The following is a 16,922-nucleotide window of genomic DNA, read 5'->3' as shown; positions in this document are numbered from 1 at the left end:
TCATTTGTCAAAGCTATAATAATTTGGTGCATTGGATTTATATAAATTTGTCAATCTCCTGAAAATCTGTAATACATTTTGTGCCCTGATATTTAATCTTTGGTGGTAGCAATTCAAATTGAAATACGCTAATTGATCTGTAAATCTAAAAAACAAAACAAAACAAAAAACCTCTCCTAATTGCCCATGACAACTGGAATAGACAAAGCTTGATTTGATAACAACAAAATGTTGTCTGCATACAAAACTGATTATGCCCGCACTCCCTTCATTCTCAAATCATTTCTGATTGAAACTGCCAGTGGTTCCACAAACAAAGAGCAACAGGGACAGAGGATCCCCTGCCCAGTCCCATGCTTGTCCCACATTAAAGAAGGGCGGTGAAATGCCATTTATAAGAATTGCTGCCCGCCGTGCTGAATATAGTACCTTAACCCATTTAATAAATCCTGCCCCAAAGCCAAAGGCCTGCATAGTATACATGAGATATCTGCACTTCACCCTATCAAACACTTTAAAAGTATATCATGGCAGAATCAGAATCAGAAAGTGAGTGAGAAAGCGGCAACATGAACATCTTCTTTATGATTTAACCACATAAGATGGAGTACTTGCCTATGCTTGTCAGGCCATCATTAATGTCTTTTGGTACAACTTTCTCAATTCTCATTGTACCTTAGTCAGTATCTTGGAATGTCACAGACAAAGTCAGAGAGAGAAGGAGGAGGCTGGCAGGGCACTCCATCAGGAACCTGGAACTAGTGGCAAGCAAACTGACACTATGGGAGCCAACCCATGGCAAAGCCCGGAAAGGCAAGAAGAGCACCACCATATGTAGATGCACTACAGCGCGACAGCTTAGCTAACAATACTGTAGAGCTCAAGACCCTGATGCTAGATACGAGAGTGTGGAGGGCAGCGATTCAGGAGTCCCGAGTTGGTGTTGGCTAGCCCGCACTCTCGCATCGCATCGTTTCGAACCTAAAGACCTATTTAGCTGATATTTCAAGTCAGTTTCATTTTAAGCGGTCATTACTGTAATAGATTCAAGCTATTTCATTATCATGTTAGTCCATTCTTTCAGAGAACTAGTGTGTGAAATTATCTTGCCCCTTGTGTACACCTTTGAAGCTTCTTACACCGTCCCTAGTCTCTCCGTTGAGCCACTATTATGATTTAAAAAAATCTTAAGGTAGCTTTCCAGAGCAATATTAAAAGTAGGGTCCTGACGCAGCAACAAATTTAATCTCCACTTATTTAGCCTAGTTCCACTCGACTTAATCACTAGGCTTAACTCTACCGAAGCATGATCCGAGAAAGCCACCCCAATCTTACAATCCGCCACTGCCTCAGTCATTTCCCTAGAGACCAGGATATCATCTATCCTTCAGTATGATTAATGCATAAGTAAATAATAGGTACGTTCATCATATTTACATATAGCCGTTAGACTACATAATATTATCTAGCATCTAGTTGCGAGCATGCATGAGAGGAGAGGACCAACTCCTTTGATCCATCACCTGTGCTTTACCACATAAAATACTATTCCAAAACCAAACTTAAATTGTAACAGTAAAACTTTGAACTCAACTGCTTGCTTCTTATGTCATGTCAAATCCAAATGAACCATGAAATCAAGTTAAAACAACCCTTCTTTGTGTGAAAAAAGACAGAAAAGTAAGATGTTACAATAGAGAGTTGCCTGCCTCCAGCAGAAAACAAAGGGGAGTTATTTCACACCTTGAGCTCCAGGTATTCAAGTGCAGTGTTTTCTGGGACAAGGGGTCTGGCCACAGATTAATGAACACAAGCCCCTTTGTTACATTTAATTACATTTCTAGTTCTAAAACAATACGGAGAGCAGCTGATAATGTTTTAATGTTTCAGACTGAAGAAAGAACAAGATAGAATTATTGGGGATGTGTTGAACTAAACTAAAGACTTAAAATGTACCCTCACATCAGAGCACACATATTAAGTATTGTTTTATTTTCTATTCTTTGTATGATTCAAATTAAACGTAGGTGGAATAAATCCACCATTATTCATTACATGGGTAAAATATTAACTACAGTAAATATATGAAATCAAAGCATGAATTTGTTCTTCAAACATGAAAAGAAAGTGGAAGGTATTCATTCTTAATCTTTTTTGCACTTTTTCATTTCCCTCCCAATTTAGCCGTCGTGCCGATTTAGTAGTCATGAAGGCCATGTCTGCCCCAAGAAATGTTTCAACTTCTTCACACATTCCCTGAAGAAGACCTTGCTAGGTCGAAACGTTTGTTGTTCATTCAAATAAATCCTGCATCGTGACTACGAGTGTGCAGCCTTTTATTTACTTTTATACTTATTTACCAAGGTCAGCAGCACCTCACCAATACTGGTGTGTGCCCTCTTCCCTTTTGTTTGATAACTTCTTCAGTTTTTGACAACTGGTCCTATTATGAATAGGTCATTTTACATTTTTGATCTGGATACAGTTAATGTGGATATTAGGTGTGTTATTAGTGACCAACAGCAGTGGTTGGAGCATGAGGTTTGTGTGTTTGTGTATTTTGTGTGTGCCTACAATGTGTGTGCTGTTTTGAGCTGTAGTCTGATTCTGTTGTACTTACTGCCTGGTAGACCAAGCATGTGAAATTCACTATGTGAGTGGAATTTACTATGCGTGTAATATGCAGCTGGAAAGCTCCAATTCTTGTCAATAATTGTACCAGCTAGGCAGCTACACAAGGCATGTAGGTCTCTCTCTCTCTCTCTCTCTCTCTCTCTCTCTCTCTCTCTCTCTCTCTCTCTCTCTCTCTCTCTCTCTCTCTCTCTCTCTCTCTCTCTCTCTCTCTCTCTCTCTTTCATTCTCAGGTGCTCCAGAGGCAATATACAGTTAAAAGCAATCCAAACTGACAATAATTGTTTTGGGATTGCTTGTGATTATGAAAAGGCATGGGTGTGTGGGTGTGTTTATAATAGATTCTGATTACATTAAGTTTGAATTACTCTCTTTTACTTTGGATTAATTCAAACTTGATGTTGGGAAAAACTGACAGCCCTACTGCAGCATGCAGGTGCCATGAACACAGATGTTCTAAAAGTATTCTACCAAGGAGGCATTTTGTGAAAAGGTTACGCTTCCTGGTCGCGGACAGGGCGGAAGCGTTTGGCTGGAGCTCCCAGAGGATTTTCAATGCAGCCGTGGAGGCGCTTCCGCATTTCCCGCCTCCATGGCTGGGAAGATTGGGGAAACTCTAGGCTGGGATGGACTCTGTCAAGACAACACTCTCGGGCCACGGACTTTGCCTGGCTTCTCTTGGGGACGGTGCGAGCCGGTTTGACTGGAGAGTATGGAGGCTGGGTGTGCAGCTGTGGATGAGGGCTTCAGCAAGCTGGGGGCGAGGGTTGTTGACATTGAGTTGTGCGACTGCCGCCGTGGCGATTGTTTCAAAAACAAATATTTCGAGTTAGGAATACAATAGCAGAGAACTGAATTTGCTTCGATATAAAAGGGCCTTGCGATCTGGTTAGACGCAACAATGGCACATTTTGTAGCATTAGGCTCCCTGTCCAATCTTTGGACAGGGAAATAAATTATTGACCTAAAAGTACAAAACGGCTTCACAAGAGCAATGTTGGTGTAACTAAGATATTTACCAATGAATAAACAAATAATAAAAAAAATATGGATTGAGATTGGCAAATTAATGGGGATGGAAGGTGAATATACAGAAATACTGTTCCTCCTCAACAGTACAATTTTGCTTTACAAGACTCTGTTCTTCATTTCAGCCACCAACTATAATAAAATAATTGATCATAAATAATCATCATCATCATCATCCTCAGTTTCATTGTAGTAAGCCAAGCTATCCATTTAAACATTTTCACCCAGCCACAAAAGAAAGAAAACTATTTCATAGTGTAGCCTGCGCTGCTCTCTAGAATGGAGTGGAACATTTGGAATCATTAAAGGCAACCACCATACAGTACTGTGTATCCCCTCCATTATGAGGCTGTCGGGTCAAACTTGAATCATCCTTTAGAATAAGCCCTTCGACCGTGTACCAACTGATAATGATGTCCCTGCAGTAACAGGTTCGTTTGAAATAGTATTTCAAGCCTTGGTGCTTCTTTTGCTCCTTATTTCTTCATTTTCTCCAAATGTAGTTGTTATGGCAATTCTCAGTTTTCCCCTCACGTGTATACCGTGTCACTGCCATCCCCTGCCTGTGGTCATGTGGGTGTAGACAACCACGCGTTTCCTTCGATACACGTGACGCCGTCAGCCGCTTCTTTTCATCAGACAGTGAGGAGGACGTAACGCATACAGAGAAACATGCTATTCCACTCAGTTCCATGCCCCTTGCTCTTTAACCCCACCAACAACGGGACTCCAAGGATTGCAAAGTTGGTCCATCTGCACTGTAGACCCAAACAAGATATTTCAAAAACTACTGGCAGGATTGCCATGGAATTTGATTAGCACATCCATGCTCTCTGGAGGATGAACCCTTAACATTTGAGTGAGCCCAGGACATTTCCTCTTGCGTTACCCTCAAGCCAAAATGTCAGTTTAGCATAATCTAAGATTGTAAGAAAAACCCTAGTGATTTCAGTGACCACATGGCCTGCGGCCCGCACCTACCCTTGTTATAAATTGCAAAAGAAATTAAGTGAAATTAAACAAACCAAATGTCAAATAAAGTGCACACTGCTCTATTTTGACCACATGCCACACCATAGACCTTCATCTGACCTACGACGTAGATCACGTCATGTGGCTCTCTTCCTACATCAGGTTCTAAGAAATAATAGGTTTGTTTGACTGTGAAACTACAGTCCCATCTTCCTTTGCATGTATTTATGATGGCAGCGCTTAAAACGCCACAAAATATAGGTGATAAGAACCGCGATGAACCAATAAGTCTGGTTCAAGTTCAAGAACTCTTACCGGGTCGGAGTGTACAGTATGTGGAATGGAGAAAGAGAGAGATGCATGCAGTCCCAGCGTGTGTGTACAGGTCTACTTGCGTCTGTGTGTTTTGGTTTCACTCAGCTGTTTCATTCGGGTCGATGCCGCGTGCGTTTCTGCTTACGTGTGCATGTTTGGTCGGTGCCACGTGCATGAGCGTGTGTGTGCTTTGGTTTCACTTGCTTCATTTGGGTCGCTGCCATGCACTTCAGATTAATAACTGCAGCGCAGCCCTAATACAGAGATGCTTTGACGATGATTCTCCCACCTTCAATGTGAACAAGTGGTCTACGCGGTTCATTGATGTTTTCTATCAGGTGTGAGTGCGTGCGTGTGTGCGTGCGTGCGCGTGTGTGTGTATACTGTAAAAGCGGGGAGAAGGGACATGGGAAAAGGTCTAGGAGATGAGTTTCAGTATGTACTGTACTGTATGTACCACTGGCTGCCAATGTACACTATATCTGCATTACACCTCAAGCAGACTGTAACAACCAAACCTTTTAATTAAATGGTTGGTTCTGGACTTTTTATTTTTATTTTTTTAGAATCCCAGGCCCAAACAATTTGTACTACCACAACCAAAAATTATAATAATTATTGTAATGATATTGATGGTAAGAATACTCTTGACTGGCAATCAATTTGGTCTGGTTGTGTGCGTTCTATTATAGTTCGAAACTGACAATAACTAAAAGGAGTGTTCCGTCTGTTTCATGGATACAAATATATATATCACTTCGTCACCTCGGAAGGAAGGTTTTGAGAGGATGGAACATGGAGGCTGGGGTTAGGAGTGGAGGGAGGGAGAAGAGGAGTGGGTTTTGGGAGGGGTGAGTGAAGGTGAGGTGGGGATTATATCAGGGCTGTTGGTTGTAGAATGCAGACCTCCAGTTGCCTCATCAGTCCTTTCTCACTCTCCTGTTTCTGGGAGACCTTCTTAGCATGTCATCCTCCACTCAGTGGCGTAACGCAGAATCGCGGGGCCTCCCCGCGGGAGTTTCACGTGAGGCCCACGCACATGCACGCGTGCACAGCGCGCGTGCATGTGCGTGCGTGCGCGAAAAAAATCGGGTCTAATTCGGTCTAATTCGGGTCTAATTCGGTTCTATTTGACCAATATAAATTAACTTTTTTCTTTTTTTTTGCTGTAAAAATATTTGTATCAGCGCAGGCGGGGCCCCGCCTGCTGGTGGCCCCCCCGCACCGCAGCACTTGCTGCCCCTCCGTTACGCCACTGCCTCCACTTCTCTTCAGACGTCCCCTTCCTCCATTTCTCCCTACCTCTTTCTCTGCTGGACTGTCCTCATCTTCACTCTTCTTTTCTTCTGTAGTTGGACTGCTCTCCTACTCCTGCTCCACCTCCTTCTCGTCTCGTTTTGAAGCTTCTCTCTCTCCAGCTGACTTTGTAACTTCCCCCTTTCCGGCCCTAACTTGAACTGCAACTCAGTTATGATGAAATGTTTTGAAAGATTATTCTTACATCAGCAAAAGAAGGTGGTGCTACTTATTTATTTATTTATTTATTTTACTGATAGGCTATATGACATAAATTGTTGTTTGATTGATTGATTGATTGATTGATTGATTGATTGATTGATTGATTGAGACAAAATCATTTGGACCACCAGCCAAAAAAGGGGGCACTTTTCGACTGCAAAGGGGCATGGGCTTAAGCCCCCGTTTTAGGGGAAAGGCCACTTGGCCTTAAGGCCAGGGCAGCAAGGCCATCAAATAAAACAATGATTTTTATTAATTGAATTTAAGATACACAGTATAACTATCAGCTAAATAAATAAATACAGCTTTTCATTATTTCAGAATCTCAACAAGACACTGTTGTCTAAAAGCCATATTGACAGAAAAGCAAAGGAGAAAACGGTGAAATTAGCTGGCACACTGGGGCAGTGTGGACAGGGCATCAACGCCACTGTGGCCTTAGGGCATGTCCACACTGGGGCATGCAGTGTGGACAGGGCATCAAGGTTTCTGGGGCAGTGTGGACAGGGCATCAAGGTTTCTGGTGCAGTGTGGACAGGGCATCAAGGTTTCTGGGGCAGTGTGGACAGGCCATCAAGGTTTCTGGGGCAGTGTGAACAGGGCATCAAGGTTTCTGGGGCAGTGTGGACAGGGCATCAAGGTTTCTGGGGCAGTGTGGACAGGGCATCAAGGTTTCTGGGGCAGTGTGGACAGGGCATCAAGGTTTCTGGGGCAGTGTGGACAGGGCATCAAGGTTTCTGGGGCAGTGTGGACAGGGCATCAAGGTTTCTGGTGCAGTGTGGACAGGGCATCAAGGTTTCTGGGGCAGTGTGGACAGGGCATCAAGGTTTCTGGGGCAGACTGGACAGGGCATCAAGGCCACTGTGGTCTTAGGGTATATTGTTTATTAAGGTCTCAGAGGAGGGCTGTGGACAGTTCAGAAACCTGTCCACAGGATGGGCAATCCAAGCTAATAGAAACTGCAGGCTTTCTATTCCTGGAAAGTTAGCATGCTATAATGGAAGGCATTGTTCTCACGTTAATAAAAATCTAAATTAGAACATAATTAAAATAAAAACAATAAAAAAAAACTGCCTCTAATGATGATGTCACTGATAAGCAGGTTTTCCACAGCCTTCCTCTGAGACACAGACTGAGTAGAAAAAATTGCACCATTTTATCATGAGCATTAGTGAGGATATGAAGAAAGGTTGAAAATTGGTGAAGTCGTCCTTTAGGTTGTGTGGAAGGTCATTAGATTATATCTTGTATTGAGTGCAGCCCATGTTGCTCATGCATATGCACCAAATTGTAATGACGAACTGAGTCTGCAGGCAGTCCACAGGCTCTTGTGCCTACGTGGATGTGGCAAGTAAAATCAGGCCTTAAGCTTAGGCTAACTACACGATAATAATTGGCTAGACCGCACACTCGCATTGCATCGATAATAATGAACTAACCAACAGCCAGATGTTTCCAAGTGTTTTGACTCTACTCTTAGCAACATGATTGGATGAAAGCGTCTTTAAGGAAGCAGACACCTTATATTATTCCCCTACTGATATGCCTATAATAGGTCTTTTTAGTGGTTCAGATTGAGTGTTGTTGGAGTGGGTTTCACAATGAGGCTCATTGAAGGGCTGGCTCACGTCTGAACCTGTGGCAGGGGAGTTGCAGAGGAGTCAGCCAAGCTATGGGCAACCCAGCAGATGGACATTATTTACTCTGTACTCTACTTTAAAAGAGATCTGTCACGGAGGATTTGCATCCACTATCTCATCAATTCCCTTCATGTTCCTTGATGAATGGTAGGGCCCCACAGCACCTGTCCTCAGCTGCTCTCATTGCCGCTTGCAGAGTTATTCACTTTTTGATCAGGCAGTTCTGTGACATTACGCAGACTGAGCTGGCTTCTCTCAGCAGGCTAAGGACCCCTAGTGCCCTTGTTTATCCCCATGGATTAATTAGCCTAGACAAGCTGAGTCAGCCACAGTGGGTGCATGGTGCTCGCCTCACAGAGCCAGATCTCGGCACCATAAATACTCCCATTGGCTCTTGATACACACTATGACTACATAAAGTACAAAGGTTCCCTCTACCGCTATATCAAAGTCATTACCCCAATCCATCCCTCGTGCCCGAGCACACGCACGCACGCACACACACACACACACACACACACACACACACACACACACACACACACACACACACACACACACACACACACACACACACACACACACACACACACACACACACACACACACACACACCTGTCTCCCACCCCACCCTCATTGTGTCCCCTGTCCAGAGATGTGTATTCTCTGAGGTCTGATTAGTGTAGAGCTCTGCACTGGGAGCTGCAGGGCAAAGAATCAGCATGTTCCTCTGTTTCCTGTGTCGTGTTGGCTGTGTCGGGGCAGGAGCAGGACCCTTGAGGATGGTATTTTCTTGTGGCGGAGGCTGTTGACCTAAAAACAGCCTGTTTTTTTCAATGGTTATTTATTCTTTGGATTTGTCATCATAATCAATGAGTGTGTGTGTGTGTGTGTGTGCGTGTGCGTGCTCGCGTGCGTGTGCTCGTGTGTGCGTGTCATTTCAGCCCACACAGAATCCACCTATGAGGATTGTTCCCTCCTCAGTGCCTCATAACATTTACTCAGTGTGGATAATAAGTGATTTGTAGCCTACTCAACTCATTCAAACCTTTTCTCCACAAGTTGGAAAGGATGCCTCTTTCTTTGTTTCTGTAGCTTAGGGTATGTTCACACTGTCTTGAAGAAAAAAAAAGTAGACATTGCCTACAAGGCAACTGTATTTCTTTCCCTTTTTTTTTCTTTTGCAGAACAGAGTGCTTTCAAAGGTTGAGAATAGTTTGTCCACTCACTGTTTGAGAAATATCATAGAGTATGACATGCGATTTTTTTTGGCCATCAGCTGACCAAATGCTAAATTGTGTAATTACTTCAATATAACTATCTATGGAAAGTAGCCTACAAAATATTGAAAACAAATATTGAAAACAAACTATCAGTTGTAAATTTATAAAGACTGAGCATGGCCTATTTCTCGCCTAAAATGTATACTGCGCACCATTCGCTGGGGGAACGTGGAGCCATGCCTCACCCACCTTCTTCAACATGGCAACAAAATGTTTGCCGTTGGTAGAGAATTCTTCCAAACACATTTTCAGCCTCTGAGGTACAGTAGGTGCAGTCAAATTTGATTTATTTTAAGGGAAATAACAGACTTCTTTTCATACACATTAGCAAATCATGTTTTGGATCAACTCAACGCTGTTATCTGTTACAATAAGTTAAGTTAGGGTCATGACTCATTGGTTCTCAACCCTTTTTGGGCCATCGTCAACCTATTCAATATCTAGGTCCCTTGCCACCCCACACACCCAATTAAAATGTAGGCTAAGTTTCCGCTCTGCGAAAGGTATATGTTTATTTATTATTCTGTGTTGCCACATGTATAATTTAGAAAACATCTAATTGAATACCAAATAAATAAATTCAAACTCTAATTAGGTCTTGATATTGATCACAAACAGCAATCAAAAGGCAATAATTTGGTGCAGGTACCAAACAAGAAGCATTCTTATTAATAGTTCCACTGTAAAATACAGAAGTTGATTCCTTTTCATACTTTTCTCACGTACCATATCACGTACCAGAGGGAGGTGTTTCTGTAGATCAAACTTTTTTCTGTCTGTCTTTTTTACAGCTTGGCAAAGCTGTCAATAAACAGATGCTGCAACTTGTCGCCACTTTCTCGTTACTTTGAAAATAGTGTTTTTATTTTGTTGTTATTTTTCTTTTGATTTTTTTTTGGATGATTCAAAAACGACACATCTAATAATACATGGTTTCTGTTGTGTCTGACTATCTAATCTTCATATATGTACGTCTGGTTTATGTTGGTTTATTTGAAGTTTGACGGTGGGATTTCACATCATCTAGGGCATGGAACGGCAACCTTAAATGTCAAAAGAGCCATTTTGAACCAAAACCTAAATACGAAAGCTGGCAACATGGGCTATTAACATGGGCTATTACTGTAAGTGTATATTAGCCTATCAAATGTAATACAAATACATGTAAACCAGCATTCATTAAATATGTTTTTGTCAAACTATTCCCTGCAGCAGGATCACTTTGGAGAGCTTGGCGCACCACATGACTCTGCAGTGCGCTATTTTGGTGCAAGTTGTATTTCAATTACAATATTTTTATAATATTATCAACATTACTTTTTTTTTGTTTGATAACTTCTCTTCGCAGATCAAACATACAGGTAATCCAGCAGCATTGGCAGTGAAAGCAAATTACTCTGTCCATGAACTATTACATTCTGTTTTCCTCTGAGAATGCAATAGAGAATTTTATAGCAGGGAATCACACCAGTTTGTTACTAAATGTGTCGGCAGACTTTTAGTTGACAGGAATGTCGAAACTTCTTATTTATTCTACACATTTTTACAATATTGGAGCACGTAAGAATGTACGTTTCATATTTGGCCTACTACAGCAATAATCTTTTGTAAAGCTATAGGGAGCAACTCTAAAAGGAGGAGCCGCATGTGGCTCCAGAGCCACGGGTTGCAGACCCACGTTCTAGGGTTTACCATGTTAGATCGCCATGGATACTCAAGAGGTAGAGTGAGCTAGCCTGGGATCCAGCCTGATTCACTACGTTCGGCTAATTTATTTTTCTCACTTCGCTTATCAGTCTGGCCAGCCTCCATTTGAGTCGTATTTTAATGACGTAGGCAAGTCAGGAAGTGACTCGAGTTTTACATTTTAACACTGGTCCCGCCCCCCCCCCTACAGACCAATCAGAAGCGGCGAGTCGTTTTCACTCATTTGTGCACGGAGATAGGAGGGTTTCCAGACTGTATAGCGATTGAGAAACAAAATCCGTCGTAAACGGAGCAGTCTGGATCCCAGGCTAAGCGACTTCATGCGCTCCATATTCGGACATAATGGTCAACCCGGAACTCCATATGGTCATGGTTGACGTGGAGCTCCTTCCAGTATATGATTTGGTGGAGTCTGACATAAAGATGACACGGTTTGTTTGGGTCTGATGTCATATTTGGGTGTAGTTGCAGTAGGTTATGTCTGAGTCATGATGTAGTGAACTCTATGATTGACTGAGTAATAATGACAGGGGCCCCCAAGGGCCGCAGTGGTCCACCTACTGACCGATCGACCGACCGCATTACCCATTAGGCAATTTTAATATTGGATGAAAGGAAATCTAATGATGAAATGATCAAAATGTGCAGTCAAAAATTCTAAACGGCCTTTCAAAATGAGAAGAAACACAAAAAAGAGCACCGTAATGCCCTCTTTCAAAAATATAGCTTTTAGCATCCCCAACAGCGGTACCACCCCGGTTGAGAAACACTATCATAGATTGTCAGTCTAACATGAAAGACATTTCAGAAAGTTACCAAAGAGCTAATTATACAGTACAGTCTGTTTTTTTAAAACACCTCACAGTAAGTAGCTGAAGGAATGGAGTTAGAGGAAAGAGATTAACAAGTATTCAACCATGAAAGGGACACACTATTTATTTTTCCTCATATCTCCTTTCAGCTTTAGATCTGCCTTTTGAATTTAGATCCTAACGCACCCTGAAGTGATTTTTTTCCCCCCTCCACAAAAATGCTGTGCGTTATCCGTTTCACTGTGACATTATAACATTTTCAGCTTTGAAATGAAGCTCAACAGAACTGTTCCACTTCCTATCTCATTCCTTCAGTTTCTGCCTTCCCGCTGTGATCGCTGCCATATCAGAGAACGGACAGGCAAGAGAAAAGGTGGAAGCACAATGTTGAGATCTAAACGTTGGCCTGACCAGCCCTTTCTGGCTTTCTCTCTCACTCCTCTCACTGCTCAGCCTCTCTTATTGTGTTCTGTTGTATTAAGCTGAACACTACAGTACACAGCTCTCTTAGGGGCTGGTGTTTTTCCGGTTGGTTCAACCAACAAAGCTGAAAGTCCTTTTATCCTTTGTTGTGCTTCCATCTGCAGGGTTCGCTCAGTGTGCGTGTGCGCGCGCGTGTGTGTGTGTGTGTGTGTGTGTGTGTGTGTGTGTGTGCGCATTCTTCTGAATGTGTTGTGCTACAGTATATAGGCCTATGAGACCACAAGTCTTCAGTTTTTTTCATCAATTAACATTAACATGAGGTTCTTCTACCAAGCAGAACTGTCTATGGTCCTGAAATGGAACCATGGCAAAATAAAACCACTTGGCAAGATATCAAAGAGCTAGAGGCAAGCAGAGAGAGCATAGAACTGTTGATGCTAAAACATTGTTGTTTGCCTGGCAGATGGAGAGAGAGCAAGTGAGAAAGAGCCCAGAACGTTGTGGAGCGATGAGTCCATTTGAGCGAGGCTAACCACCGGGCTGAGAAGCCCTGCCATAGCGGGGAAGCACAAAATTAGAATCAGAATGTGACTCTGCTTATTTCACATGCACATGCACTTATATACTTTACACACACAGAGGGGACACTCACCCAACACCCAAACCAGTGAACACAGACATAGGGTATGCACACACACACGCACAAACAAACCAATCTTTGCTTTTACAATCAGTCCCTATCTTCTCATGTTTTCCTACTACAGCAAGACATGGATTCACTCTTCAAATGTCTACAAAGAAAGCAAACCACCAGAATGTATCAAGGGTCAGTGAGATATTATTATTATTATTATTATTATTAGTAGTAGTAGTAGTAGTAGTAGTAGTAGTAGTAGAGTATCATCATCACACCCAATTAAAGTACATTTTATGATAACGATGATAGTTGCTGATGAAATATATAGTAGTTACAAATGCAGCCATCTTTGGCGCCCCCAGATTTAACATCCGGACGTTCTTGATTATCTACTATTTGAAGGCTGAAGTGACTGCAAAACAGAGCTGCAGGACTCACCACTTTGACCTTTTTGCAAAGGGGGCCATATTTGAAAATATGAAAATACCTTAGGGCTGACTGCATCTTCTGTCATACTGAACCTTTTGACCATAGCAAAGTCTCATACAAATGCATCGCATTACAACAATTTTATTTAACCAAAGTGTAATATCAGTAGTCTTTTGTTGGCAGTCTAACCAAGTCACTCATCTGTGCCGTGAACAAAACAAAAGCAATTCAGCCCTTTTCAGTGTGTTTACACATGCATGCACTGCATTGCAATTATATTTACAGTCCAATAAATTGTCTTTTGTTCAAATGACAGTGTAGCCAAATGTAGCCAGGTGTGAAACAAAAAAGGTCTCTACAAAAATAAAATTAAAATAGCTTTTTTTTTCACAACACAATGAAAATGAAACAACACAAGGAACAAGCAGTTAGGAATCCTGACAATTTCTACTGAGACAAAGCATATCTGCCCAGGTTAATTTCCAAACACTCAGAAACTTTAATGTATGAATTTTACATGACTATGCTGGCCGGACATGAATTATACATTATAGGAAGGAAGCCACCTGTCATATGAAATCTGCCCTCGTGCCACGATTGGCCCTCGGGCTGCACTTGACATGTCTGACATACATGCATGTGCACATACACTGTATGTAAACATTCCGTCACACACACACACACACACACACACACACACACACACACACACACACACACACACACACATTTTCACATAAGCACATACTTTCGTTCATGCACACATTCACGCTCATGTGCACACTCAGGCAATTTCCCTCACACATACTGTAGACACACTGGGGCAGCAGTGGCTCACGAGGTAGAGCATTTGTCTGGGAGCCAGAAGGTTCCCTATTGAATCCCTGGCCCTTCCTGACATTGTGCCAAAGTCCTCGAGCAAGATACAACTATAATTGCTCCTGATGAACAGGCTGATGCCTTGCATTGGTGTATAAATGGGATGTGAGTGAATGGGCAACTGTACATAACGCACATCATAAAGCACCGTAGAAGTGCAGATCCATTTTCAAACATGCACAGACCCTTTCCTCTTCTTCCCCCTCATCCAGATGTTAGTGATTCAGTTGGCCTTGCAGAAGTTTGATTGACATGCTGTGGGGTCGTGAGCTGTCGATTTAGCAAGCTTACGATGCTGATGGGCTTCTTGGTTCCACCAACCTCGAGGCTTGATTGAGTCAGCTGCCTGACAGGCTGGCGGGGGACAAGAAACACTGGCGGTGAAAGTGAAGACATAGGAGAGAAAGTTATTGATTTTGATAATGCCTCCTCTCTCGCTCTCTCTCTCTCTCTCTCTCTCTCTCTCTCTCTCTCTCTCTCTCTCTCTCTCTCTCTCTCTCTCTCTCTCTCTCTCTCTCTCTCTCTCTCTCTCCATAAATGTTTTGCTTACACCTCTGTGAGTTTGTGAGTGTGCCCCTGTGTGTGCATCTGTGTGAAAGAGATGACATACTTTTGTAGGTGTATGTCTATGTGTGTGTGTGTGTGTGTGTGTGTGTGTGTGTCTGTATGCATGTGCATGTATTGAGGTCTGTTTATGCCCGACACTGTGTTCTGTGTTTGTTTAAGACACAGACTGTAAGGTGGAATTCTGCTTTTCTAAGCACACTCATATCATTTTTATGTGTGTGCTAGAATGTGCTTGAGCACACAGAGTAGCTGGATGAAAGTACTTTTATATCAAGACTCAGCACTGAGCCACTGGTATCTCTCCTGCCGCACCGGCGTTTGATGTAAAGACAAATGGGCTGACTTCCCTCGGAAAGTGTGTTCTTTTATGAAGACAATTCTGAAATATGTTGGCGTTGCCTCAGAAGCTGGGAATCCATCGACCAAAGGCGTAGTTTCAAGCGAAAGAAGAATATTTTTGACTCCCTGAAAATACATGTGCATCAATGAACAATGTAAACATAACTTTGTTGTTTTACCCTCGCTTTTCGTCTGCATCTGGGAAGACGCTATAGGTTTTCTCCAGTAGATTTCTGCTTGTTTATTGACAATAGCAGTCAGGCGCACATGATTGATTCTTTCTATTTTCTTTCCCTCCAGAAGACACAGCATTTGAGGCCGGTGTGCGGGTTCAGATCCACAGCCAAGCAGAGCCTCCCTTCGTCCATGAGCTGGGCTTCGGCGTGGCCCCTGGGTTCCAGACCTTTGTAGCTACACAGGAGCAGAGGGTAAGTGTTCATGACCTTTACGGCTGCACAAAGCTGATACCTCTTTTTTCCCCCCTATTTCCCACATGTGATTTAATAAAGCATTGCGTTGGTTCATGCAGGACATGGGAGTCATATGTACCCCCAGCTGTAATCACGTGTCAGCCCGCTGATTGAATAAGTGTTTCTAATGAGCCACGCTTTTGTACACACCACTCACAGCTCATGCTCTCAACAAAGGTGGTCCATTAAAGGTAGGGTAAGTGTATTTCCTTTGTTAAAATATTGCTCTATATTGTCATAGTACTCATTGCAATAGGGTGTTTGTTCAGTAACAGGGGTCTCCCTGTCTGTCCAGCTCTTTAGTACACAGAAAATGCATTTTTAGGCTGGGATACTATCCAATCAGGAGAGAGAACTCACACACGATACATGATAAATAAGTGAAATTGGAACAAAATTGGAACTGGAACACTATCTATTTGAAGCTGATAAATGGGTACTCTCTCCTGATTGGCTGAAATTGAGCCACCCACCTGAAAATGTATTTGTTTATTAAAGAGCTGGAGAGACGGGGTGACCCCTATTACTGAACAAACACTCTATACTAGTGATGATTACTATCGCAATATAGAGCTTTAACCTTTTAACAGTCCAAAAATATGACTTAACCTACCTTTAATTATGGCCTCCTCATTCACTTGATGCTTCTCACTACTACAAACAAGCTTTGCCTCTTCCAAAATTATACAAAAAAAGTTTAACTGAAATTCAATGCTTTGCATAGGTCTAACGTTAACCTGAAATTCAAGGTTTTGCATGGCTTTCAAGTTGAATTTGATGTCTTGCTTTGGACCTGCTCTTATACCCAAGGGGGTTTCGATCTGCATTGCGTACCCTGGTTTAGCTTAGCATGTTGCTTGGCTAATTCAGGGAACATCTTAACTCTATAACTGCCAAAGACGTTTATTAACGTCTTTGAGAAATTAGCTGTTGCCTGCCAAAGACGTTAAAAAACGTCCTGGAAAAAAAAAAAAAAAAAAAAACGTTTTTCAAAAAAAAATTTTTTCTAAAAAGATTCTCTAATTATTTAGTATTGACACCTTGTCGATATTCCAAACGAATAAGGAGATAACAATTTCCAAAGATTTGCTGCTCCATCCACTTCAATGTTAAAATTGAAACGGACAAACAATTCACAATGTTTTTTGGTTTGAAACCACTGGTTTTGAGCTATTTTCAAACATCAAACAACACATGACAACAAGGTCAAATTGACCTCGTTGACATTTGTGAAACCACACCTGAATCTCATCTGTGATTAGAAATTTTCT

At 42.2% G+C, this 16,922-nt stretch overlaps 1 protein-coding gene across 5 annotated transcripts in view; it reads left to right on the top strand.

The window, feature by feature from the left end:
* asic2 (acid-sensing (proton-gated) ion channel 2) overlaps nucleotides 1–16,922 on the top strand; it is a 454,275-nt gene that overhangs the window by 369,876 nt on the left and 67,477 nt on the right. For 4 of the 5 annotated variants that reach the window (XM_080445999.1, XM_080446000.1, XM_080446001.1 and 1 more), the window contains one exon: nucleotides 15,482–15,609. In XM_080445999.1, coding sequence (XP_080302125.1) covers nucleotides 15,482–15,609 — 128 coding nt within the window. The remainder of the gene's footprint in view (nucleotides 1–15,481; nucleotides 15,610–16,922) is intronic. The other variant, XM_080445998.1, reaches the window with a different exon arrangement.

This window comes from Gymnoscopelus braueri (assembly GCF_963280865.1).
Source record: "Gymnoscopelus braueri genome assembly, chromosome: 13".
Classification (NCBI taxonomy): Eukaryota; Metazoa; Chordata; class Actinopteri; order Myctophiformes; family Myctophidae; genus Gymnoscopelus; species Gymnoscopelus braueri.
This window is presented reverse-complemented; position numbering and strand designations above follow the sequence as displayed.